Source organism: Takifugu flavidus, chromosome 1, assembly GCF_003711565.1.
Source record: "Takifugu flavidus isolate HTHZ2018 chromosome 1, ASM371156v2, whole genome shotgun sequence".
In the NCBI taxonomy this organism is placed as follows: Eukaryota; Metazoa; Chordata; class Actinopteri; order Tetraodontiformes; family Tetraodontidae; genus Takifugu; species Takifugu flavidus.
The window spans coordinates 1,780,265-1,805,471 of NC_079520.1; the positions used below are offsets into that span (position 1 = coordinate 1,780,265).

Sequence of the window (25,207 nt, forward strand, 5' to 3'; positions counted from 1 at the left end):
TTGAAAACAGGCTCGCTCCTCTCCACGCGTGTCCCTGGGCCACGGCGCCCGGATCACCCACCTGATATTATGAGGCACGCGCCTCATCGGGGGGGGGCAAAAGCATGTGAGTAACATGGCTGCTGACGAGTGACCCGACCTTGATGTAGGAGAGGCCTTTAAACAGGAGCGCCGCTCCAGGCGAGCGCACGGCTGTTGTCTGAAGCTGAGAGGCTAATGTGTTCGATCGGGAGACGGAGCGGAGCTTTGTGCTGCAGCAGAAAGGGGTCAGAGGTCGCCTAAAGGTCAGGAAATGACCCGGACAGGCGGAGTTCTGCTGGAGCCTCCAGTGGTGGGGAGGGAGGGAGGGAGTGGTGAGGGGGGAGGGAGGAGGGAGGAAGGATGGGAGGAAGGAAGGGGAGGGAAGGTGGAAGAAGGGAGAGGAGAGGAAGGAAGGAAGAAGGAAGGAAGGAAGGAAGGAAGAAGGAAGGAAGGAAGAAGGAAGGAAGGAAGGAAGTATTGATGGTTGGAGGGATACAGGGATGGATGGATGGATGGATAGAGGGGAGGAGGGAGGTTGAGGATGGGAGGATGGAAGGAATGAGGAGGGAGGGAGGAAGGATGGGAGGGAGGGAGGAAGGAAGGAAGGAGGAAGGAAGGAAGGAGGGAGGAAGGAAGGAAGGGAGGGAGGGAGGGAGAAAGTAAAAGGAAAGGGAGGGAGGGAGAAAGGAAGGAAGGAAGGAACTATGGATGGATACAGGGATGGATGGATGGAGGATGGATGGATGGATGGATAGAGGGGTGGAAGGGAGGGAGGAAGGAGGGAGGAAGGAAGGAAGGAAGGAAGGAAGGAGGAAGGAAAGGAGGGTTAGGGAGGAAAGAAGGAGGGTGGAAGGGAGGGAGGAAGAAGGAAGGGAGGAAGGGAGGGTGGAAGGGAGGGAGGAAGGAAGGAAGGAAGTATGGATGGTTGGAGCTATACAGGGATGGATGATGGGTGGATGCATGATGGGTGATGACCTTTCACAGACGTCACTTCCTGTTGACAGTAAACTGGCTGAATGAGGCTGTTTGACTGTTGATTCGCACGTTTTCACACAATCGTCCACATTAGGAGCGAACGGCCATAAAGACGAGTTTGTGTTTTGTGTGTTTTGTGCGTTTTGTGTGTTTTGTGTTCTCGTCCTTTTCTGAGACCAGATTGTTTATGGTGACACTGGTTTGTCAGTTGTGTGACGACACAATGAAACTGGCCGGTTGTTGGTGGACAATCGTGTTTTTAGTTACGGGAGCAACAATCAGCCACTAAAGAGCCACTAAATGAGCTAATATACAGCTAATATCAGCTAATATTCAGCTAATATTCAGTTAATATACAGCTAATATTCAGCTAATATTCAGTTAATATACAGCTAATATTCAGTTAATATACAGCTAATATTCAGTTAATATACAGTTAATATTCAGCTAATATTCAGATAATATTCAGCTAATATTCAGATAATATTCAGCTAATATTCAGCTAATATTCAGTTAATATTCAGTTAATATTCAGCTAATATACAGCTAATATTCAGCTAATATTCAGTTAATATTCAGCTAATATACAGCTAATATACAGTTAATATTCAGCTAATATTCAGTTAATATTCAGCTAATATTCAGCTAATATTCAGTTAATATACAGCTAATATTCAGCTAATATTCAGTTAATATACAGCTAATATTCAGCTAATATACAGTTAATATTCAGCTAATATTCAGTTAATATACAGCTAATATTCAGCTAATATTCAGCTAATATACAGCTAATATTCAGCTAATATTCAGCTGAGGAGCACAGAACACAACTCCCAACCATCCCTGATAAAGGTGATCACACTTCAGCATCAAACGCTGCACAGCCAGACTGGCGAGCGCACGACAACAGTCAACAGAACCTTTGCAACTTCAAGGATGCACAAAGCAGCAGAGCGCTAAAAATATCTGGACCAGAACTATTTATAGAAGAGAAGGAGAGAGAGATGCATCACATTTCCATTCCTCCCAGCAAACAAATCCATTTTAATGCTGTTTACTCTGTTGTGTGTGTATAAAAAAGGACTTCTACAGGCAAAACACTCGATCAGAATGGTTGATCAGAATGATTTTGGGGGGGGGGGGGGCAGTTAAGCGTGTTTTGAAGTCTGTAAACTTTACAGTTCCATTTACACTGTAAAGGGAGTTTTAGCAGCTATATTTCATCTGTTATTGTTACAGTATTCACAGTCTTTTTTTAAATTATTTTTTATAGGACATTATGTTCTGATTTACACCTTTTACAGCACAACTGAAGCTGCAGCTGTTGTTACTCTTGTTTTTCCATATTTGTGTTGAAGGCGAATGTCTGATTTTTACCCATTTTTGCTGCTTATATTAGCAGCTACTGAACCTTGTTGATGTGGTGGTTTGAGGGGGTTTAATTAAATGTCAACAGCTCGATGGATCACATCAAATCCAGTTTGTGCTCTGCAGAGGAGACGTGATTTCTTCTCTTTTTTACCCCCATCATGCATTTGTAGATAAATGTGCCTGATTAGGAAACTTTGGATCAATAATGACTTTTATTAAAACTCATTTCCTGAAGAAAATATTGGTTGTTACTGAAATATCTTAATTTCGTGAGCCTAAATCAAATCATTCAACTATAATCTGATCATAAAGTCAGGAGGTTGTGCACGTGTGCACGGTCACATCCCAGAATGTATAGAGGAAGTTTGATACCCTGGAGGATTAGTAAAAAGCATAAGAAGGAATAAAGTGACAAAATCTTCAAAGATTAATATTGGAGATTAAACGAAGACACATTTGATCACAAATTAATGACCTTAATCTCACTGCTGGAGCGCTTCAGTGTTTTTAAAGTCGTTACATTTAACAAAAGCACCAAATTATTCTAGAGATTAATTTACAGAAATGTGATTGGATGAGTGATCGGGACAGAACCGTCCTGTTCGGCCCTTTAATGCCTTTGGCTCTGCGGGGCCCTGGTGGCGGCGCGCGGCGGCCATTTTGATGGCGAGCTTTTCTTTCTTTTGCCCTTAGATGGATCGGCCAAAGAGTTAACTACGGATGCAAGCTGCAACCATGGCAACCAAACCTGCGTTGTAAAGAGAATGACATCTGTTGACTGTGCTGACCACGGTGAAAGGGTTCAACGAGCTCTTTAGCAGCCGCTTAGCATCTGTGACCCAGCAGCTTGGTTTTTTCTGCATCTTTTCCCCAAAGATGCAGAATTGTCAGGAAATCCTGACAGAAATGTTTCAACTTGCAGCCTTACGGACATCCTCATTGGTATGGAAAACCAGCTGAACAACAACCGTTGTCGTCCGTCCCAGTTCGGGCAGCATCGCCCACGTCTCCATTCAAAACGGGCCGTCAAAGCCGGCTCAACAACATCAGCAGGATGTGATTTGGGGTAGAACTATGCGTCCAGTAAATACCCCAGGGGGGAAATCCCTGCACGCTCTTGTCCCACTTCACTCCAACGTCAGTGCCTGAGGCTCAACTGCTGCCTTGATTACACCAATTTAGCCTCCTTCCCACCCAAAAGGAATCCGTGTAATTACACTATTTCCTCTGCAGCGCTCTCAGTAAACACCCCAAACTACAATAAACCCAACAAGCTCCTGTAAAGTCCTGTGATTGATGAGCGACATCTACATTCCAACAAACCCAAACCCTCTTAAACTGTCTAACAGCTCCACTCACACCAGATAAAAATATAGAGATCGTCAAGTTTATCAATGTACAAATGTTACTGTACGAAAACAGTAGCAAAGAAACAGGCCATTAAATGCACACTGTAGGAATGAATGAATGAATGAATGAATGAATGAATGAAACCAGTATTAATTAAGTGTTTGTTGTTGTGAAACTGAGCTCTGTTGTTCAATAAGGACACTGCTGGTCCAAAGAACCGTTTGTTGCAGCTTGAATTAACAAAAGAACAAAAAAGGACAAATAATTCTGGACCTTCACAATAAAATACAGTTTAAAGGTGCTTTAACCTCGTGCCTCTTCTGTTTGGATCATATAAATAGGGATAATTATATAAAAGGTTTAAATAGAACGTTTGCTCTAAATCCTAAAGATTATCAATATAAATAAATGAAGTGAGACACCTACAGTCCGAAATGAGGTATTACACTATTGTCACTTTAAAATGATCAAAACAAATTGTTGCATTTTGAACTAGACCACTTTTAAATTTACTTTAAATCCACAATTTTAACACATTCGTCATCCTTTATGGCTGTTTTTAAAACATTCCTCCAACATTTCTGACCTACAAGCTGGTTGAATGAATGAAAACATTTTCTCTCCAAATACATAATTAATCAGAATTTATTCATTTTTTATATAACGACGCGTGGAAGAGACTGATAACAGCGCGCCCTCTAGCGGACACTTACGACATAACGTGTTCTGTGATAGTAATTTTATTCACTATTTGGTTGAAGTTTAGGGGCTGAAAAGACATTAGTTAATGCGAAAATAAATCTAATTATCGTATTAAACACTATACAGTTATGGTGAAATCTGTTCAGGTCAGTTTTAGAAATGTGTAAAATTGATTTTAAACACTTGTTTGGACGTATCTGACTTTGATTTATACAGGAGTTCATTACAAGTTGATCGCGTTACATTTGAAATTTGAAATCGTAACATCTTTGATTGATATATAATATTTACACATCCTCCCGTAACAAGAAAAAGAGGAAGTTCAGAAGTAACATTTAAGTTGTTGACATGAATGATTACACTGCACACATGTTTTTTTCTTGCTCATGTAAGTGAACCATGATTGTTCCCCTCAGACATTTTAATGTTTTTCTGAAGCTTCTTTTTCCAAACGTGAACTTTTATCCTGAGATTCTTGTGTAGAGTAGGACTCTGTAACAACCACCAACAGTCGCTAGGTGGCAGTATTTTACCTCCTAGCCGATCATCCCCATCGTTATCATTCAAAGTTTTTACCACAGAATTCAACAGAAAGCACGTTTACAGTTTAAAAGTGGTAATTTAAAGCTTCCATGTCCAAATGGGGTGCAAAGATTAGGTAATCGGTATTAGCTCTCAACCCGTTAAAGCACTGACCCCCCCTTTCCCAGACACACATGTTTTAGCTGATCAATGACCACAAATCAGACCTTCGGCGTCCCAGTGGGTCGATGACGCCGGGCACGGCCCTTGCATGAGGTCACATGAACAAATGCTTCAGAACTTCAGCCTCCATGAATGCCAGGCCAGGACATCCAATAGTTGAGAGGTTACAGGCCTGTCTGGGATCTTCAGTCCAACTTAGTCCACAAAAACTCTGAACAGATGTTGTGCATCTCCGTAAACCTTCACTGGGATTCCAACCAGTGGGATTAACAGGAAAACTGTTGTCTTTGCCCGCAGCTACACCGACAACGCTGATCCAGGAGCGCACTAATCTGCAGCTGGAGGTCAAACCACATCTGGGTGTGGAGAGAAGGGAGGGGGCGACGTCTCTGTGGGGCACGCGGCAGATGGTGACGCTGCAGCAGCACTTCTCCAGGTAGGCCAGGACTCGGGCCCGGCAGGGCCGTGCACCTGACGCGGGGAACGGGGGCATTTCCAGCTGCTGTAAACACCAGCGAGAGGATACTGGTTCAGAAACTCCAGCCAAGCTTGCTGGCACTGTGGCCAGGAAGGTTCCGGGTCCTTTCTGGAGACTCTGATTCCTCCCACAGTCCAGGAAGGAACATTAGGTAACTTATGAGTGGTGTGTGTCCTGTGTTCCTGCCCCCAGGACCAACCCCAGAACCTCTGTAACCCCAATTATAATCCTCATTAAAAGGAACTTGTCCCATCCTGCAGCTGAAGATGGGCAGGAACCACAGGCTGGTCTCCTTCCCTCCCACCAAGACTTATTAGAACACAGACGGACTTGATGGAATCTTTTTCTTCCTTCTTCTCTTCCTCTCCTGAGCACTCGGGGGGACGTTAATTCCCGCCCCGTCCTCTTGGAGTCTCAGAGGTCCACACTTTCCCTTTGGCATCCAGACTGCTGATGATTCTGAGTATCTGTGCAGTTCCTCTGATTTTAAATGAGCGTCGGGGCTGTGAGCAGGTGGGGGAACTGACCGGGGGGGGGGGGGGGGCGGACTGAGTGAGCGAAAAGTGAGTGATGAATGAAATATTGGCCAGAATAACATGAATTTTGATAGGAAACCTGGAGCACGATGAGCTGAGAAAAAGTACAAACTACCCATGGTGCACTGCGGCAGTTGAGCCCCGTGATGAGGATGACTGTGGGGTTCCTGCAGGGGGGCAAAGGGGGGCTGGGGTGTGTGGGGAGGGTGTGTGTGTGTGGGGGGGGGGTCACCTATCACCCATGCATTCTCTGGCATCACTGCTAAATCAATGACTGCATAGTCGACTCCTGCCTATTCCAGTGGGCGGAGCTACAGATGCAGCAGACCTCAAATGATAACAAACCTACAGAATTATGTGCACACAGCAGGCTGGGGTGTGCACGTACAACCTGTTAGGACCAGAGCTAAACATTATTTGAGCTTTACTCCATAATACTGCTCAACATTCCTCTTTTTTCCATATTCATGAGGTGTTAAACAGCTTTCTTCCCCCACAAACTCTACAATACCAGCATTAAATTGCTTTCTGTTATCAGTGGAGGTTCTGTACGGACGTGGAAAGTGTGTAGGTCATCAGGCGCCACTGAATGGTTCTGATGGAACAATGAATGGTTCTGATGGAGCCACTGAATGGTTCTGATGGAACAATGAATGGTTCTGATGGAGCCACTGAATGGTTCTGATGGAGCAGTTGAATGGTTCTGATGGAACAATGAATGGTTCTGATGGAGTCACTGAATGGTTCTGATGGAGCCGTTTAATGGTTCTGATGGAGCCAGTGAATGGTTCTGATGGAGCCACTGAATGGTTCTGTGGAGTAAATGACTATTTTAAACAAACAAATCCTCCATCTTCAACTGTTTCTGTGCGTCTCTCCCACTGTCTTTGAACGCAGCATGGAGGAGACAGTGCGCACCCTACTTCAGAACCAGGACTCCCTGGAAGGGCCCAAGGTGGACCTGGACCCCCTGGACCTCATGAAAGCATACAAGGTACCAGAAGTGCTTGAGGAGTGGGATGTTCCTGCGATCAAGCTTTCATCACTTTATTTCCACCAGAATTGAATCAAATGAATGAAAACTGGATTTTGAATGACGACCTGAATCTACTGGGATCATTTAGCTGACCCCAGTAGATCCGCCATGAATCTACTGGGATCATTTAGCTGACCCCAGTAGATCTGCCATGAATCTACTGGGATCATTTAGCTGACCCCAGTAGATCCGCCATGAATCTACTGGGATCGTTTAGCTGACCCCAGTAGATCCACCATGAATCTACTGGGATCCTTTAGCTGACCCCAGTAGATCCGCCATGAATCTACTGGGAAAGTTTAGCTGACCCCAGTAGATCCGCCATGAATCTACTGGGATCCTTGAGCTGACCCCAGTAGATCCGCCATGAATCTACTGGGATCCTTGAGCTGACCCCAGTAGATCCAGTCACAGCCTTTCCCCTCTTTTATCAAACAAACCCAAACCATCACACACCAGATTCACAGACCAGACGAGCCCAACGCTCTTCGTGACCCTTCCCCCAGAAGAAGGAGATGACATGTGAGGTGTTGTGGAGCTCCTTCTGTGGAGCAGAACCTCTTCCAGAACCTCTGAGGTCTGCGCCTGTGTTTCAGGACAAGCTGCTGGAGGAAATGTGGAAGCAGCAGGACAGTCTGGAGGCCCCCGCAGCCCCCGGGGCCCGGAGCCCCGGCTCGCCGGTGGCCGACGGGGGGTCGGAGGAAACCTCAGAGGACAGCAACCCTTTGCTGGAGCGACTCCGAGCCCTGGAGGTAAAGTGGGTCACAGAGGCCGCTGCGTCCTGTTATAACACCTTTATGACCTGAAGGTCCGGATCGCCCACTGTTGTTGGGATTGTTTGGGCCAGAAATATCAGATTTAATGACGTTTATGCTCAACATCGGTTTTGATGATGTATTGAACGTTCCGGTGCCATCCCAGACGGGTCCTGGACCAGCTCCCGCTGCTGTTGAACATCCCAGAATAAGAGAGGAGATGAGGGTGAAATGACTCAGCAGAGGGGAGAAACCGCTTCATATCCAGGAGCTGATCGTTAGATCCTGACGGGGACGTTTCCCTTCTGTTCCGAGACCTCAGACAGATGCTGCCGAAACAGCCCCGAGGCCCAATCGCCCCAAATCGCTCCTTTCTGCTGACTCATGCTTTGAACGGAGCTCCATGTTCTGCTCGTCCTGATGAACACGTTCTGTCCAGCAGCTGGTGTTATGGAGGCCAGGCGCGTGCATCGAGAGCGATCGATAACGAGGAGCAAATGAATAGAACAACGACGTTACATCGAGTCCAGATTCTTTTATTTGGGTAATAAATCCCCAAATTTCCTTCGCAGTGTTGCGAAATAGTGTTTTATTTCACTACCAGACTGTGGGGAATTAAATAAAAACATTCTAATAAATTAAATTAAGTCATTAGACGGATCCTCCGTTTCCAGAGGTCTAAATACAGCGGCTCTTCGCCGGTCCGGTGACCATAAGGGACGGTTTTAACTCTAACGTCACGCTTGCTGCCTTCATTTCACCCACATTTGAAATTAAACCTTTATGCTGAACCCAGAAACATTTTCCCATTTAGCTGAGAGCTGCTTCCCAGTCGTCACGGTACACTTGACTACCTTCTACAGCCTACCTCGAAAATGTAAGAAAAAAAAAAAAAACCCTGCAGGACAAATAATGAAATAATTTGCCCGTTTCCTCAAGCACAAAATAATCTTTAGTGGAAGTGAACGCTCGGGCCCCGACTGAGACCGATGATGTGCTCGCTGGGTGTGAGCATAACGTGCAGGAGGCTTCATTTTGGATCGTTTATGGATATAACACATCATAGCGAAGTAAAAAACACAATCGTTTATTTGCCAGCCGACCCCGGGGTCCACTCAGAGGACCCGGTTCTGACAGGCTCGGGTCTCCTCTGCAGGACGGATGCTGATCGATGGAGACTGAGAGGAACAGATCAATAAGATCAATAAGATAACGGCGGCAGCTTTAGCTCGCCGCCCCTCGAAGTGAAAAACATTGATATTGGAGAAATGATGGTCGCCGGTGTCTCATAGCGAAGGTTCAGAGCTCTACTGAAGGTTCAGAGCTCTACTGGAGGCTCAGAGCTCTACTGGAGGCTCAGAGCTCTACTGAAGGTTCAGAGCTCTACTGGAGGCTCAGAGCTCTACTGGAGGCTCAGAGCTCTACTGGAGGCTCAGAGCTCTACTGGAGGTTCAGAGCTCTACTGGAGGCTCAGAGCTCTACTGGAGGCTCAGAGCTCTACTGGAGGTTCAGAGCTCTACTGAAGGTTCAGAGCTCTACTGGAGGCTCAGAGCTCTACTGAAGGTTCAGAGCTCTACTGAAGGTTCAGAGCTCTACTGGAGGTTCAGAGCTCTACTGAAGGTTCAGAGCTCTACTGGAGGTTCAGAGCTCTACTGAAGGTTCAGAGCTCTACTGAATGTTCAGAGCTCTACTGGAGGCTCAGAGCTCTACTGAAGGTTCAGAGCTCTACTGGAGGTTCAGAGCTCTACTGAAGACTCAGAGCTCTACTGGAGGTTCAGAGCTCTACTGGAGGTTCAGAGCTCTACTGGAGGCTCAGAGCTCTACTGAAGGTTCAGAGCTCTACTGAAGGTTCAGAGCTCTACTGGAGCCTCAGAGCTCTACTGAAGGTTCAGAGCTCTACTGGAGGTTCAGAGCTCTACTGAAGGTTCAGAGCTCTACTGAAGGTTCAGAGCTCTACTGGAGGCTCAGAGCTCTACTGAAGGTTCAGAGCTCTACTGGAGGTTCAGAGCTCTACTGAAGGTTCAGAGCTCTACTGAAGGTTCAGAGCTCTACTGGAGGTTCAGAGCTCTACTGAAGGTTCAGAGCTCTACTGGAGGCTCAGAGGTCTACTGAAGGTTCAGAGCTCTACTGAAGGTTCAGAGCTCTACTGGAGGCTCCACGAAAGGTCTGAACCACACTTTTGAGTCCGCACACACTCCCGCCGCAGGCCTTCGGGCTGGTGTGTGGCCTTTTCCACCACGTTCTCATCTGCTTTATCGAGCAGGAATTCTCTGGCCATCATCAGCCGTGAGGGGGGTGAGCAACTCCTGGAATACTGCGGGTCAGCCTGGAATATTTACGGAATCGGTTATTTCGCCTTGCTGGAGCCTCGCAGAGACCTGAGAGCTCTGCAGGGAGGCCTCAAAAATAGCTTAAAAGCAAAGTTGTTCGCTAACGTGCTGAAGGGGTTTAATGTCTCGGATGAGGAGGCTTTTCTCTACGTCTCCGCTGCTCATTTCAAATCAGAAATGAGTCTTCTTTTACAATTCATCCGTCTGTTTCCAGGCGGAGAACTCTGCCCTGTCCATGGAAAACGACAACCAGCGGAAGCAGTACGAGCGCTGTCTGGACGAGGTGAGGCTTCTTTTCAAGATGGGAAGTTAGCTTAGCTTAGCATGAAACCCTGATGGAATGGGAAACAGCTTTTTCTTCCCAGCAGGAACGCCGCCATGAGGTCTGTTTCTGCTGTTGATTTGAGCAATTTCAAACCCGTAATTGTTGAAAGCTTAAACAATTTAAAGCTTAATCAGGTTCTGCCTGCAGAAGAGACACACGGATTCAAGTCCATTTGCATTCATCAGTGGTTAAAACAGGCGTAGAAATCCTTGTAAAGCAAAGCTCAGTGATAAGATCTCTGAGCTTTGCTTTGGTGGCAGCACCGCTCCGACTCTCCTGTCCTCCTGCAGGATTAGCAGACCCACCGTCTAGAACCCAGGGAGGGGGACATGTTAAATTGATACCGTCAGACATCGGAGCCCTGGGCGCTGCGAGAATGAAAGCTAAAGGCTCAACACCCAGATCCTGCATGTCTGCCTGCTCTCCCTGCCCATTTTCTCCCAGACAGCACCGTGATTGTCTCTCCATCTCTTTCTCCATCGTTCCTTCCATCTCTCAGAGAGCCAGATGACTCCATTTCATTCTAACGGCCTTCTTCTAAAGGGCTGGAGACCACAGAGATCCCTGCTGCCCAAGAGGGCTTCACATATTTGGGCTGAGGAATTGTTTTCCTTATAGTGTCTTTTTGGGTATTAATTATTTTGGGAGGGTTTCAGACTGAAAGAGACTCTGACTGAGCTGAAAAGGGCTTTTGTGATGAGAAAAATGAAAGAGAGGGAGGAAATCACATTATTATTCCCATGGAGAGGTCTAATATGTGTCCGCTCCAGAAATCAAAATAAAGACGGTGATTTGAAATGATGATGTTTCCTATGCACACACACACGCAGAAACACACACACTCAACTTTTGATTATCTCTGTAAACATCAAAGTGGAAAAAGTTCTGGCAAATGTCTGCAGGGCACCGTCTGAAAACCCATTTGTTTAGGACTTTAGAACTGTTTTAGTATTGACGTCTGTGTTGGAAGCTGCGATGCGACGCCTCACTTTGTCCTCGCCGCTCATCTTTCATGCCCTCAGATTCAGGCTGTCAGGGCCCCACGGGCCTCTGAGGATTTCAACCTGTAACTCACTTTTTCTCTTCGCTTTCTTTTGGTCAAGGTGGCCAACCAAGTGGTCCAGGCTCTCCTCACGCAGAAGGTGTGTTTGCTTCACACGACCGATCCTTAAGGGCCGGATGTTTCATATTCTCAATTTAAACAAAGCACTTCCTACATAAAACATCGTTGTGAAAGTGAAATTCGACAGGAATTATTGCCACAGTAAATTCACAGACCACAGATGCCACTGTGGCATTGTGGGTGTTGTAGTTTAACAGTGAACTTCACAGACCACAGATGCCACTGTGGCATTGTGGGTGTTGTAGTTTAACAGTGAACTTCACAGACCACGGATGCCACTGTGGCATTGTGGGTGTTGTAGTTTAACAGTGAACTTCACAAACCACAGATGCCACTGTGGCATTGTGGGTGTTGTAGTTATGTGAATGAGACAATCTGATGTCTAATGCCATCCAAACTCAGACGCCTCTGAAATGGCTCACAATCAAATCTTTTACAGAGAAAATGTGATGAATGGCAATCAAAAGCATGCTAGCTGTGTTCTGAACTTCTGAATGCAGAGAAAATGAACCAACCCCTTTAACACACCCACTTTCTTCAAGCATTTAACCTCATTCGTGGTCAGATTCCCAACCTGTCTCTCCTCTTTTCCAGGATTTAAAGGAGGAATGTGTGAAACTACGCACCCGTGTGTTTGACTTGGAGCAGCAGAACCGCATACTGAGTTTGTTGTTTCAGCAGCGTGTCAAAATGACCTCGACGCCCGTCTCCCAGGTAGCGACACATCCAGCCTGCCATCATGTTCTGTTTCAGTGCAGCGGAGGCCGTTGCACCGTTGCTCTCATCCGCTCGTTTAATGCGCAGGAGAATGTAGGTTCTGTGTCGCTGTAAGGTGACAGAAACGAAGCAGAGAACTGTTCTTGATTCTCTAATTGGGAACTTTTGAACTGTAATGGGGATAATTGGCTGAAACCTCTTTCTTCTTCTTCTTCTTGTAACAAAAGAGCGCTAAACACGTTGTGTATTTCAAGGACTACGTCATAAAAGAGGCTTTCGTTTCCTGAAAATATTTGCACCAAAATAGATGAGAAATTGCTCTGAATGGCAACCGAACCTTTTTGTCACAGCTGACAGTCTATTATCACAATGCCACAATGGAAAATGACCAGATTCCTCCCTGACATAAGAAAGAACATGTTGTTCCCTTTTCCCCGGGTTTGTGACATAATGAAGCCGGGTCGTTATTCACACGCAGACGTGACAGCTACCCCTCTAGTGTCTTTTTTGCAGCATAGGAGCTGTTCAATAATTCCTGATGTATAATTACATGGGCTCCCCTGCGGTTACGGCACAAAATATTACAGTAATTCATCATCATTCATTCATCATCAACCATCACATTTCTGTCGGCTGTTGTGGAATTCTAACAATCCCAACGCAGGCGGAGAAGCTGTGAAACGGCCGCTGTCGTGAACCGTCTCTCCACGTGGAAACGCACGGCTACGGGAGAATCACAACGCGTCTGATGAATGTCTCGCAGAGCCTCATTATTGGAGGAGAAACACTTGAAAATGGAGAAGATAAAACAGAACCCTGTGAAATAAATAAAGGAGAACATTCGAACCGTCAACATTGGATCATTATGAAGGACTGGAGGATTCCGTGAAGGAACCGGTGCTGGTTTTGAGATCAGTACTCGGATCATTTCCATGTGAAAGCAGGATGAACCGATCAAATGCTGCCGTTTTAGATTTCCTTGGCTCTTTTGACAGGTGGCTCCTGTGCTCAGCCTTGCAGAGGTGAAACGGGATCATCCATGATTTACAAAGTTGTATAGTTCTGCTCTGCACCTTTGGACTCTTTACAACACGTTCGGGCGGCCTCGCCTCTTTCGGGAGACGTTTTGAACAAAAAAGCACAATAATGGCACAACGTAAGGCCATTATTTGCCTGTTTTAGGTCCGAGATAATCACACAGGTGGACTTCCCTGATGGTGCCTTTAAAATGTTCTGCCTTCCCCCGGCTGGACGTCTGCGTGTGCGTGTTCCCTGCAGCAGTGCAGTCGGGAGGACTGCACCCTGCACACCGTCATTTTCTTGGACCCTTTTCTTCCAGCCTTTCTTTGATGCATAGGTTTGTTTTTTTGACCTTGCTGACGGGTTCAATTTGGCTGCTTTTATCAGCGTCAAACAATAATGAGGTTGTGCCGCTCTCAGGCCCGTGATGTATGTTCAAAGTGTGACTGCTGAGCTGGGCCATTTATATGTATGAGTGTTTCACCAGGAAAGAGATACTTTCAGAAGGATTTTCGTTAATTACCAGGGCTGCGGATTAACTCTCTCCTTATTGTTTTCAAAGATAGAGAAAAAAAACAAATTATAAAAAATAAGGATAAAACAAATGCATGCACTTAAAATAATGGTGAATTTGAATTGCTTTAAAAACAAAAGCTTTTCTATTCACGCATGCAGGAAATGGCAAAATACCGGGAGACGACGCGCCTTTAAGCAACGTGATAAGTCGTTAATCTTTTTGAGTTGACCCGACAGATCCGGGAATAATAAATGACAGGCTCGTCCTGATCTGCATGTGGTCGATGTGGTCAGAAACAAGTTTCTCCTGATTCGAAGCTGCATGAATCTAAATTTAAAGTGTGCCGCTGTGACAGGAATGACTGATGAATAAAGAATGGCACAGGTGATCGACAGATTCCTTTCGCTGTCCCTGCTGCAGTCCGACAGGAGAGAATGGGGGAGTCCAGCCTGTTAGTTCTCCATATTTTAACAGCTGTCACTGACAGAGGTTTGGGATCGGGACAGGTGACGTGCGGTCCGTCCACTATTTCACAGTCTACCACAAATGACGTCCCCTCTGTTTGTTCCCTATGTCAGTGAATGCGTACACATGTGACAGCGTGGGGGGGGGACCTGGCCGGACTAATCAGCTAATAAGCTGATGTTAGAGTATGGGTGCAGGCAGCTGTGATCATAACGCAGGAGGGAGATGAGAAGCTAGCTGTGCTCCTTTTGTTTGTCAGAGCCGTCGGCGTGACGCCCCCCCTCTGACAGACCTCAGCCTTCTACGTTCAGTGGAGCGGTTTAGTATCACACACAAAATTGGCAATTTAGAAAAAAGAGGGACTCTCAGCACAGCAGATTCTGGTCCGGCTGCACTGAATTTGCTATGGGCAGGATCCCACACCGGGTTGTTAACTACGCTGCAAGGCCAGCGGGGCAGGAAACGCTGTCCATCACTGACCTTTTCAGGAAAGGTCAACCTCACTAGGAGAGAGGATATAATGTTCACAACCTCATGCGTGACTGCACAGATGCTGCGTGAACATTTTCTGGCACATTCTGAAGTCCTCTTGAACTGATTCTACATTTGTTTGTTAGTTTTGCACGGATGACATTTGACATCTAATTATATCAGAATTTGTCTCAGGTGGAAAGCTGAAATCTAACAAAAGTCCAGTCTTTATTGAGCTTTCGCACAATCTGGATTTCCTGATCGCTTATAGACTATTTACTGTAGCTTATCCCCTGTAAAATGACACACTTCAAAGAGAGGTTTGCATTTTAAAGCTGTTTTCCAAGTTTATTGACCTGCTAAATATGCGGGAAACCTGCCGGGGCCGCCTGCAGTGCTGAATTAATCATTAATGAACTGGTACCAAGGATAGACTTTCAAATAAATCCCAGTATCCGGTACTGGTGGGGCATCATTACAAGAGGATGGTGTTTGCTCATCAGTCATCTCTGACTTAAAGCGAGTGAACCGGCACCCCTTCATGGCAGCGCCCTTCTCAGGTGTACTTCGGGGTGCATGTATGTGTTGCCAACAACGTGGAGCGCATAGCTGAACAGAATTCCCCGCTGCCCCCATCGTCTGCTTGTTTGAGCTCGCTGAACTGTTCACCAGCGGCCAGCGAGCCCTCGCTGCTGAACGTGCGGCAGCTCTCTGACAGGGTCGTTTGTCACAATGTTATTGGAATTCTGTGTCAGAGCGACGCTTGAGGGACCCGGGTCTGGGAGAGTTTTGAACAGCAGCCGGTGCCTCTTTTCGTAGATAAACTTCCCTGGAGGGCTGCAGTGAAAGATAAAGGGAAATTTACAATAAAGCCGGATTTACACCCACGCCTCTTTTGCAGGCAACTTAAATGGCACTTGATCTTCCTGCTGTGAGAGCTGAACGTGGCCAAATCTTTTTTTAAGGGGCTTTGCTTTTACCCACAGGCAGAATTTGGCCATCAGCCTCTAAACAATTACATTTATTCTGCTGTCCATTTTTTCCCTTAGCTGCACAGCGGTGGCCAATTTGGGGTATCAAAAGGAAGGTTGTTCATCCGCTGTAAAGAAACCCGCGAGAGTCCGTTATCACATGGTTCCAGTGAACAGGAAATACATGCCTCGCTATAGTTTACCCCCTGCAGGAAGAGAACCATAGAAGGTACTTTTTCATTCACTGGATTGGTTATTCTGTCTGCTGAAATGATGCTTTGGACTCTACTTTGTCCAGAGACACTCAAACAGGGACCTTAATGCATTTCCTCCACCAAAAGGGCAGCCTGGTTGGTTTGCCTGGAGTGGGACTTCACCCCAATGGGCTTATTCAAGCACATTTTTTTAGCTGTTTTTATTTTATTTTCAAATATCAGGGAACCAGGCTGTCAAATAAAGAAAAATACTTAGTAAAATTGGCCAATGCACAAAGGTTTTAGCTCTGTTTCCTGTTTAGGAACCAACTGTGTAGGATTTGCATGTTCTTGCACATGCGGATGATTAAAGCCTCAACAGTCCCTCAGTAGGAGGGAAAGGTGTTTGGGTCCTGTGACTGGGTTAGAACATCCCTTTAAGTAAAAATAAGTAGTGATAATAAAAGAAAAATGGATGGACAGATTTATGGGTTGACAGACGAGCGTATCAGAGCAATTAAGTGTCCTGAGCAGGCAGTGAATGCTGTCAAGAGCCGCTGCTGCTGGGAGACTTCTAGGCTGAAGCCGTTAGCGAATGGCTCACACATGGGTGAAGAATGACTTCTGTGAGTGAGGAGGTCATCTCGGCGCCCCAAGTGAAGGTGACCAGATGCAGAAGCGCATCAGCATATGGTTTAATATTTGTTCTCTATCTGCGGCGACGTTCATTTGTGTCGGGCTGCTGTCATCCATCAGCTCAGTGCAGAATACGCGGAACTACCGGTGTATTTTTCCGTTCATCCTGCCTCGCCACACTCTCCCACCCCGGGGAGCAGCGGAACATCCAGCCGGAGCCCAACGGGCAAAACATCCAACACAAGTGATGAAGAGAAACAGAGCAGACGAGATGAATGTGACAGGAAAAAGACAGTCGCCATGCAGGGAAAGAGGAAGCTTTGAGAGGGTTGTCCCCCCCCAACCCCCCCCCGTGCAGCTCTGGGTGCAGGAACAAACTGTGACGAGGACGTTTTTCCTCATCACTGTCAAACTGCCGCAGTGAGGTGGCGCTCCGGGGAATGATGCCTCTTTAATAACTACATCAATTGTGTGATTTTGATCTAGACAGGCCGTCCGTGTTAAGTGTCATGATTACTTCCTCATTATCAAATTTGCAGCTGTACATTCATTTGCTTTACAAATGAGGCGTGAAGCTGCATCAAGATACGACGCCACCATCTGCAGAAATCCTTATTTTGCTGCCCCTCGTCTGCAGATGAGATGTTTCGGGCTAATTCTGTCAGGGTGGGGGGAGGCGGGGACGGTGCCATGTACGCACACATGTTTCTGAGACTCTTCTCGTGTGTTTATAAAGCAATAAATCACACACAGTCGTAAAAAAAATATAATAACGTTACAGCCTCTGCGTGGCTACAAGTGTTGCTGTTTTTTTACCATTTTTTTTAAAATAGTAATTTAACAAAATGACAGCTGTGATCATAGATAGGTGAAATTGGATTTGGTCTGTTTGCCATTTGCTAATATAAAGCGTAAGTGTCCTGCGAAATGGTTGGTTTATGTTATTTGGAAAATGAAAAAAAAACACATTTTTATTTATAATATGATTTTATTTGATCATGTGTTGCAATTCTTCCACTATAAAAGAGTTATCTCCTTAATTAACTAGAGTGTTTCTGACTGCAGAAGCACATCTGTTGGAAGCGTAGATGCTCACCGTCCCTAATGATAAAGCTTCGGAGCTCCGTGGAGAGATGTTCCACTTTTATAATGACAATTTTGAACAATGACCAAAAACAAACAAATCACTGGGAATGTTTAGGACAATCTGGGAGACACAGACGGTGTTTGGTACGACAATATTGAAGTAATTTCTTTGGCTATTTTTCTGTTTAAAATCAGCAGGCACTTCAGCAAGTTTAATGTGTCATTTAAACAGTGTTTTTGCAAGCGCAAAAAACACAGAAGGGCCTTGAATTTAAGCACAAACTCCCTGTTTGAGGGTTTTGTTGAACTCCAGAACTTGTCCTGGATCTCAGACACCCCCCAGACATGTCGACTGTAATTTGTTCCTAAATTAATCTGCACTTGTACAGTCAAATGTGGGCTTCTCCTGCACTGCGCTGTGAATAAAACCTAGCATGGGTAATCACATAATTGGTGAATATCAATGAATGGACCAAGTCATTTCAGTCCCAAGCTCCCTCATGCAATTATTTCCTTTTCACATTAATTATTTTCTAACAGATGACACTAATGACTTTGAGTGGAAGCTGGCATTAGCAGGCTTGGCAAATGATCAATGCTATTTAAAATGGGGCCACGACTCTTGACACTGTGGGGTCTCTCTCACGTAAACAGCATCGCTGGCAGCAGTTTACAGTACGTCGTCGTCATTTCTGTCAAATCCCTTCATCAGTAGGTCGCTAAAGCCGTCCAGGTGCTCATAAAAAGGGTCACTTCCACTGCAGAGGTCATAGCATTGTCTTATGCAAACACGTTTGGTTTTTTTATTCTGAAACAACACAATTTGCATATGGTCAAATATTCATTATTCACGCGACCTCCTGCAATGTCACAGATGACCCGGCTCAAATTGACCAACGCTCTCTGGTTGCACAAATTCCTCTTCATTTTAATTCCCTCCTGCACGCGGATGTGTGATTTACCATCCTCAATGGCATAGTCATCCTCAGAGCCGCTGTCAGGGAATATATTAAAAAGCATTGACATTTTAGATAAATTATTTTATAAGCACCACATTCTCAAAAGAATAATAGCCTAAATAATGCGAGACTCTACTCTCACAGCATTTAGACATAACAGCATTATTTCACTCTATTCCATCATGTCAGAAGGAATATAAAGTTATATATTTTCCTTGACGTCACACATTATGGGTAACTGTGTCCTTCCTCCTCATAATGCAGCCTTCCTGCCTGTGAAAATGAGGTCATTATTAATCATTGCAGCGGATGCATGGGGTGAAAATCCACAATGGGAGGAGTTGGTGAAGGCTCAGCCAGGTGTGGCGCAAGTTTGCAGACCGGTTTACGTGACTTCGCTTTCAAAAAATGCATTTCGGCCCCGGCACAAAAACTGTTCTCGCCCAGTCGGGGCTTTAGGGGAAGGCAACAGTTGATTCTATCTCACTTCCATCTCCGTACGCTGGCCGATACATCATGTCCTGTAGGTGCTGCCTCTGTCGTGTTTACAGGTTTTTGTTTGGAATGTGAGACATTCGTCGCGTATCTTCAGGGTTCAACACGGAAAATTGACTCACACACTGTGTGAAATTGATCGGGAGCCTGACAGAAAACGACTATTGTGTCTATTGGTGTCACAGACTTCAGGTCTCAACTGTTTCTGCCACATCACAACTGCTGGAACACTGGCAAAATGACCCTTCCTGCTGCTCTTTGTTTTCCCACATTAGGAGTTCTCAAACTCCATCCAGGAATGCTGCAGAGAACAAAGGATGATCCTTTACTCCTTATATGTTCCATTAGTGTTGTTTTTCAGCCTTATTACATGAAGCAGCCAAATGAGACATTTCACTTTTCTTTCCTGCGTCATTCTTGATGTAAATTTGCAAAGAGTCACGTTGGCATTTACAGGAACTTGTTTCACCCCAACACGCTTTCAGAAGTTTACAGCCACTGAAAGATGCGTTTACCAAACCATCTGCGTCACCGGAACACTGTGGGAATGTTGCGGATTTTTCACTTTTCCCAACTCTGTCTGACACAAGGACGCCATCTTTCAACACTTGTTAGGTGTCGTGAGCCTATATTTGAGTTAGGAAGAAGAAGCAGCAGAGCAGCAGCAGAGTAACAGCAGCAGCAGAGCAACAGCAGAGTAACAGCAGCGGAGCAGCAACAACAACAGCAGCAGTACAGCAGAGTAGCAGCAGTACAGCAGAGTAGCAGCAGCAGCAGAGCAACAGCAGAGTAACAGCAGCGGAGCAGCAACAACAACAGCAGCAGCAGAGCAACAGCAGCAGTACAGCAGAGTAACAGCAGTACAGCAGAGTAACAGCAGCGGAGCAGAAGCAGCAGCAGCAGCAGAGCAACAGCAGCAGTACAGCAGAGTAGCAGCAGTACAGCAGAGTAGCAGCAGTACAGCAGAGCAGCAGCAGTACAGCAGAGTAGCAGCAGCAGTACAGCAACAGCAGCGGAGCAGCAACAACAACAGCAGCAGCAGAGCAACAGCAGCAGTACAGCAGAGCAGCAGCAGTACAGCAACAGCAGCAGTACAGCAGAGTAGCAGCAGTACAGCAGAGCAGCAGCAGTACAGCAACAGCAGCAGTACAGCAGAGTAACAGCAGTACAGCAGAGCAGCAGCAGTACAGCAGAGTAACAGCAGCGGAGCAGCAACAGCAGCTGCGGCAGCAGAGCAGCAGCAACAACAGCAGCAGAGTAGCAGCAGCAGTGAGGGGTTCGGTGAACGTTCTCACTGACTGAATGCTGGACTGCTCAAATCCCGGATGTTATGGGGAAACAAATCATAAATAAAGCAATGTTTCCAACTACCCGACTTACTGGTAGAGTAGAAAATATCATGCCGTTACTCCATTAGCCATTTGATGGGCTTTCAATAATAGACCTGCCCACTGTTCGTTTATATTGATTATTTGACATATGTGAGACTAATGAAGAGCCATGTGGTTTTATTCTAACATGCCAGGCTGAATCATAGAGTGCTATTTAAAACATCAGCTTAATTGATTTCTTTATTTATATCAACAAACCATCATTATTTCATCATCATGAATAAATCAAATATCCTAATTCAACCATTTACTATGACATTAATAACCTTGGGTTTTATAAGGGTTTTTCACCGAGTGTGTCTTGTGGGTCGATTGTTTTCCAGGAGGTTCATAGAAACGGAAAGGCAGGTATACCTGCAGGAAGGTGGCCCAGTCTCCTGAGCCTAACATGTCCACGCAGCAGTGGCAGTGGCAGCGGCAGCGAGCTGTCTCTTTCCAGTGCTTGCAGTGAGTATTCCAGTGGATCCCACACCTGGGCAGAGGGACGTGGATCTTCAAAGCAGGTGGGGCGTAATCATCTTTCTTTAACTTATAAATTTATGCCCGTTTCATAATTCTGTACAGTAACTCTAAACGTGTCCTGTAACATGCAGAGTGCTACTGGCCGGGACAAAAGGCTGAGTGCTGGTTCAGTGTCCAGCAATGCTGCGGCACCCACTGAGCAGATCGACCTGAGATGGAAGGAAGGGCACATTCTGAAAGGTCTGAAGCGTCTTCAAATGAGCAGCTCCAAGGAAATGTCCTCACCTGCATCGGGACCACACTGCAAAGACTGCATGACCTCCAACGAGGGCATATACTCACTTGGTGTCAAGTGTGGCCAACAAGGGAGCACAGCCAAGCAAGAACCTACTTCCAATACATCTTTTAAGGCCAGAGCAGGAATTGCTATTCTGGACTTTGATGACACAGATGAAGAACCATCTAAAGTACAAACCATGAATGAAACTATGAACTATCAATCCAGTGAGCCAACTGGAAAGGAGCTTCTTTGCCTGGACAAACTGCAAGTCAAAAGGGACGGAGACAATAATGTTCATGAGGATGAAGCAAAAGTTGCCGAAGATTCCGGCAATTTTTCTTCACCTGTCATAGACAACTTCTTATTTTTGGAGGCTCCCACATTAAAGCCTGGTGTGAGCCCAACAGACAGCCTCACCCTTCTGGAAGAAAAGAGCAAAGACTCGGACAAATACCAGCCTTCAGGAGTGAGGCAGAGTGACAGAAACAACAACCAGGAGAGGTCTACTGACCGTAAATCCAGACTTGATCATGTGCAAAAGCAACAGGATAGACCTGCAATTAAGCAGGTAGCAAATGATATGAGCTCATCTCTGCAGCATTCTGCAAGAGCTGGTCTGAGTTGTGAGAGTGTGGCCAGGCAACGTAGTTCCTCAATGGAGGTTCAGCAATGCCGAAAACAAGCCGCTCATTCCGGCGGTGAAAGCATGAACTCGGACTTTTCACCTAGAAAACCCAAACCAGAACCCTGTGACTCGGCGAGAAAGGCTTTCATTCTGAGGAGCAAGAGTGCAGATGGAGGTCCTGAACAACAGAAACATACACATTCTCCTCTCCATCAAAAGCTGATCACGGGTCACAGGTCCCAAGGACAACCAAACTCTTCTGGGCAGAGCAGTTCTAACAAAGGTGTTTCTGGTGCAGGGGGATCGTCTAAAGGAGAGAAAGGTGAAGATGTTGTAATATCACCTGGTTCTAAGTCTCTCAAGAGTGTTCAAAAGCGCTCTCCACTAGCATCCCCTGTAAAGCATTCAAAAACCTTTAAACCTCCAGGGATCAAAGACAGCTTAAAAAGCCCAACAAAAACCCCTTTGCAAATCACAAGACATCCATCAAGCAGTGACCCTGTGGACAACAGCATCTATGACAACATACACTGCTCCCCTAGAAAACAACGGCGCCAAGACCACCACCGTGATGCCTCGCATTCGGACCTGAGGTCTCCTTCCCCACCGCCGCCACCACCGCCGCCACCAGGTCGGACTACTTCTCTACTCCTCAGACCCAACTGTGACAGCCAAACCAAGACAGTGGGTCAAGCTCAAAGTTCCTCCACTGGAAAGATATCATGCTCTCCTCAACTCTCTTCAGCTTTGCAACTTCAACCATCCAACCAAACAAAAGAGTTTACTGCCCCCAAAATGGGTGCTGACGGTAAACAACTGAAGGACGTCTCTGCCAAGGTTTACCATTCCCACTCCAAGATACCACCCGAGTCACAACTTTCAGGCTCATTCCAGTTATCTGTGGACAGGGCTCCCACATGCCACAATGAGGGAGGGACTGCATTTGTTTTGCCAAATCAAAGCATCTTACAAAGATCCCAACAGAGCATTAGTGAGCCAAAACTTTCAGAAGTCTTGCCTCCCAGCTATAGTAATGTTTATTACCATGGGATTAACCATAATCTTCAGAGTTCCACCTCAAGAGCTGTGAAAATATCCCTTCCTGTAAATGCACGATCTCATGAGGCGATCTCTGGACAAGAAACCAGTACGTTTCTGGTTTTAAGAAGACAGAACAAAGACGATAGCAACTCAGCCTCGAATGGTCTCCAGACCTTTCAGACTTTTACATGTGACCTGGGGGAGATGCGAGAATGTGGTCCTCATGACCACACTCGCAGGAAAATTGAAACGCGGTGCAACTCATTGGATTCGGAGCCCTTAGTTCACCCGGTTCCATCAGACAGAGGCATGATGTCAGACTGGGGGTTTGATGAAGAAGGCTGGTTATTTAAACGGTCTGTGTCCGTGTCAACCCGACCTCCCCTTAAACCAATCATGGGAATGAATGGAGCAAAGGCCCGTAGCCAAAGTTTTGGCGCGCGCTACATGGACAGGCCGAGCTTCAACAGATCTGGGAAAGTTCGTACCCAGATCAAGACGCACTCAGGGAGCTCCTTGAACTCCCTCAGCGATGTCCTTCCAGGAAGCATGAGTTGCTCCAGTAGTTACCACTGCCCAATGAATCGGTCACTTTTGAACAACTTCCTGATTGAAGAGGGCCTGGTGGGTCCCACACATTTGGGCTCCTCCAATGAAAGACTCCAGAGTCTAAAACATCAGCGGGAGCAGGCTAGGCGCCTACAGATTGAGCAGCAATTTTCAAGCGCATTCGGTGAGCCGGTTTCTGAAGAACCAGAACAGCAAAGTACGATAACCACTATTGAGGAGAAAGTGATGCTTGGCATTGAGGAAAACTTGCAGAAGACTCAGGAACAGGAACGAAGCGTTGAAGTAAAACAAAAGTCTGGCTCAACTCTGGCAAATTGGTTTGGTTTTCGCAAGAGTAAACTTCCTGCTCCGAGCACTAAAAAGTCTGATCCAGCAAAAATAAAAGAGGACAAGAGGGAGCAAAAGATTACATCCCTGCTGGGAGGAAAGCAGACAAAATCTGACAAAAAGAGAGATAGAAGAAAAAGTGATGGGAAGGACTGGTAAGGATTAGGAAAATTACATTTTCAGACCAGTTTACTTGTATACTGTAGAAATTTACCATCTTTACCAATTTCTTTACTCCCGGACAGTGAATTAGTCACATTGCAGCCAAAATATGATTATTTATAAGTGAGATCGCCCTGGGGGTGCTGGGTCAATATCCACCCGTGTCGGTGTGTAGTGGTGCGCTGACAAACTGTTTTCTTTCAGCTCTGCAGGGAGAAGAGAGGCCCACGATGCAGTGCGGGCATGCATCTCAATGCCCTGTCCGGGAATGTCCCTGAATGAGATACAAGGACACAGTGACATCAGTGCGGACCCAAAGGTAAAATGAAGCTCTAACAGATAGAGAACGTGCGTCACGGTAATGGCAGCTGGCTGATTCTCATTCTAATCACACGAACGTGAGCGATATACAGTATACGTTCAAGCTATACTGATATGACACTGGCTTGGCCGCAGGGGTTGGTGAGGGAAATTTCTGGGACCTAGCTGGTATAGAGAGGGATATTATGGCCATTGAGGCCAGCAAACATCCTTACACAAGTAATGAAAACCATTTTTTATCTTGTTTTTCCTTTTTTTTGTGAAAGTATGTGCCGGCCCGATGGGCCATTATTGTTACTGGTCCAACGTGGAATGACCGGAACGTAAAAGCCTGTTTAATACGTATGTCCAGCTGATGCCCATTCATTCAAATACCGCATTCGTCATTCCGTATTTGCCCAAAAGCACGACACACACATGTCAGACAAAAGAAATAACACTGCAGCGCCCTGTCAGTGGAGAGGAATGTGAGGCTCGAGGGTAAAATGTAGCATAACATGGTGGCTAAGTCACCGTCAAATGTCCATAAGATTCAAAGCGAAACCTAACTGCGCCTTTTTAAAATCCAGTTGCAGGTGGGGAACCTGAGAACCAACGGTGAAAATGGATCCACAGTGAGGAGCCCCAACCAGGATTCAGTCATAGGTCAGATTTCTGTAGGACCCGTCTCATTTCTCTGTTTCTGTCCTGTCAGTATTACATTCTCTTAAAATTTCTTGGTGTGCTGAAAACCAAACCTATGGCATGAGTGCAGTTTTAGCTCTCCTAATTCAAGCATTACAGTCTTATC

The 25,207-nt window shown here is 46.0% G+C and overlaps 1 protein-coding gene across 4 annotated transcripts in view; it reads left to right on the top strand.

Annotated features, from left to right (window-relative positions):
• The window catches only part of LOC130522634 (nck-associated protein 5-like), a 36,913-nt gene that overhangs the window by 2,907 nt on the left and 8,799 nt on the right, over positions 1-25,207 (top strand). For 3 of the 4 annotated variants that reach the window (XM_057027481.1, XM_057027239.1, XM_057027327.1), the window contains exons 2-10: positions 7,036-7,132; positions 7,771-7,926; positions 10,474-10,542; positions 11,688-11,726; positions 12,302-12,421; positions 20,953-21,132; positions 21,223-24,089; positions 24,301-24,415; positions 24,987-25,062. In XM_057027481.1, coding sequence (XP_056883461.1) covers positions 7,036-7,132; positions 7,771-7,926; positions 10,474-10,542; positions 11,688-11,726; positions 12,302-12,421; positions 20,953-21,132; positions 21,223-24,089; positions 24,301-24,415; positions 24,987-25,062 — 3,719 coding nt within the window. Of the gene's footprint in view, positions 1-5,421; positions 5,561-7,035; positions 7,133-7,770; positions 7,927-10,473; positions 10,543-11,687; positions 11,727-12,301; positions 12,422-20,952; positions 21,133-21,222; positions 24,090-24,300; positions 24,416-24,986; positions 25,063-25,207 lie in introns of all 4 variants that reach the window. The other variant, XM_057027406.1, reaches the window with a different exon arrangement.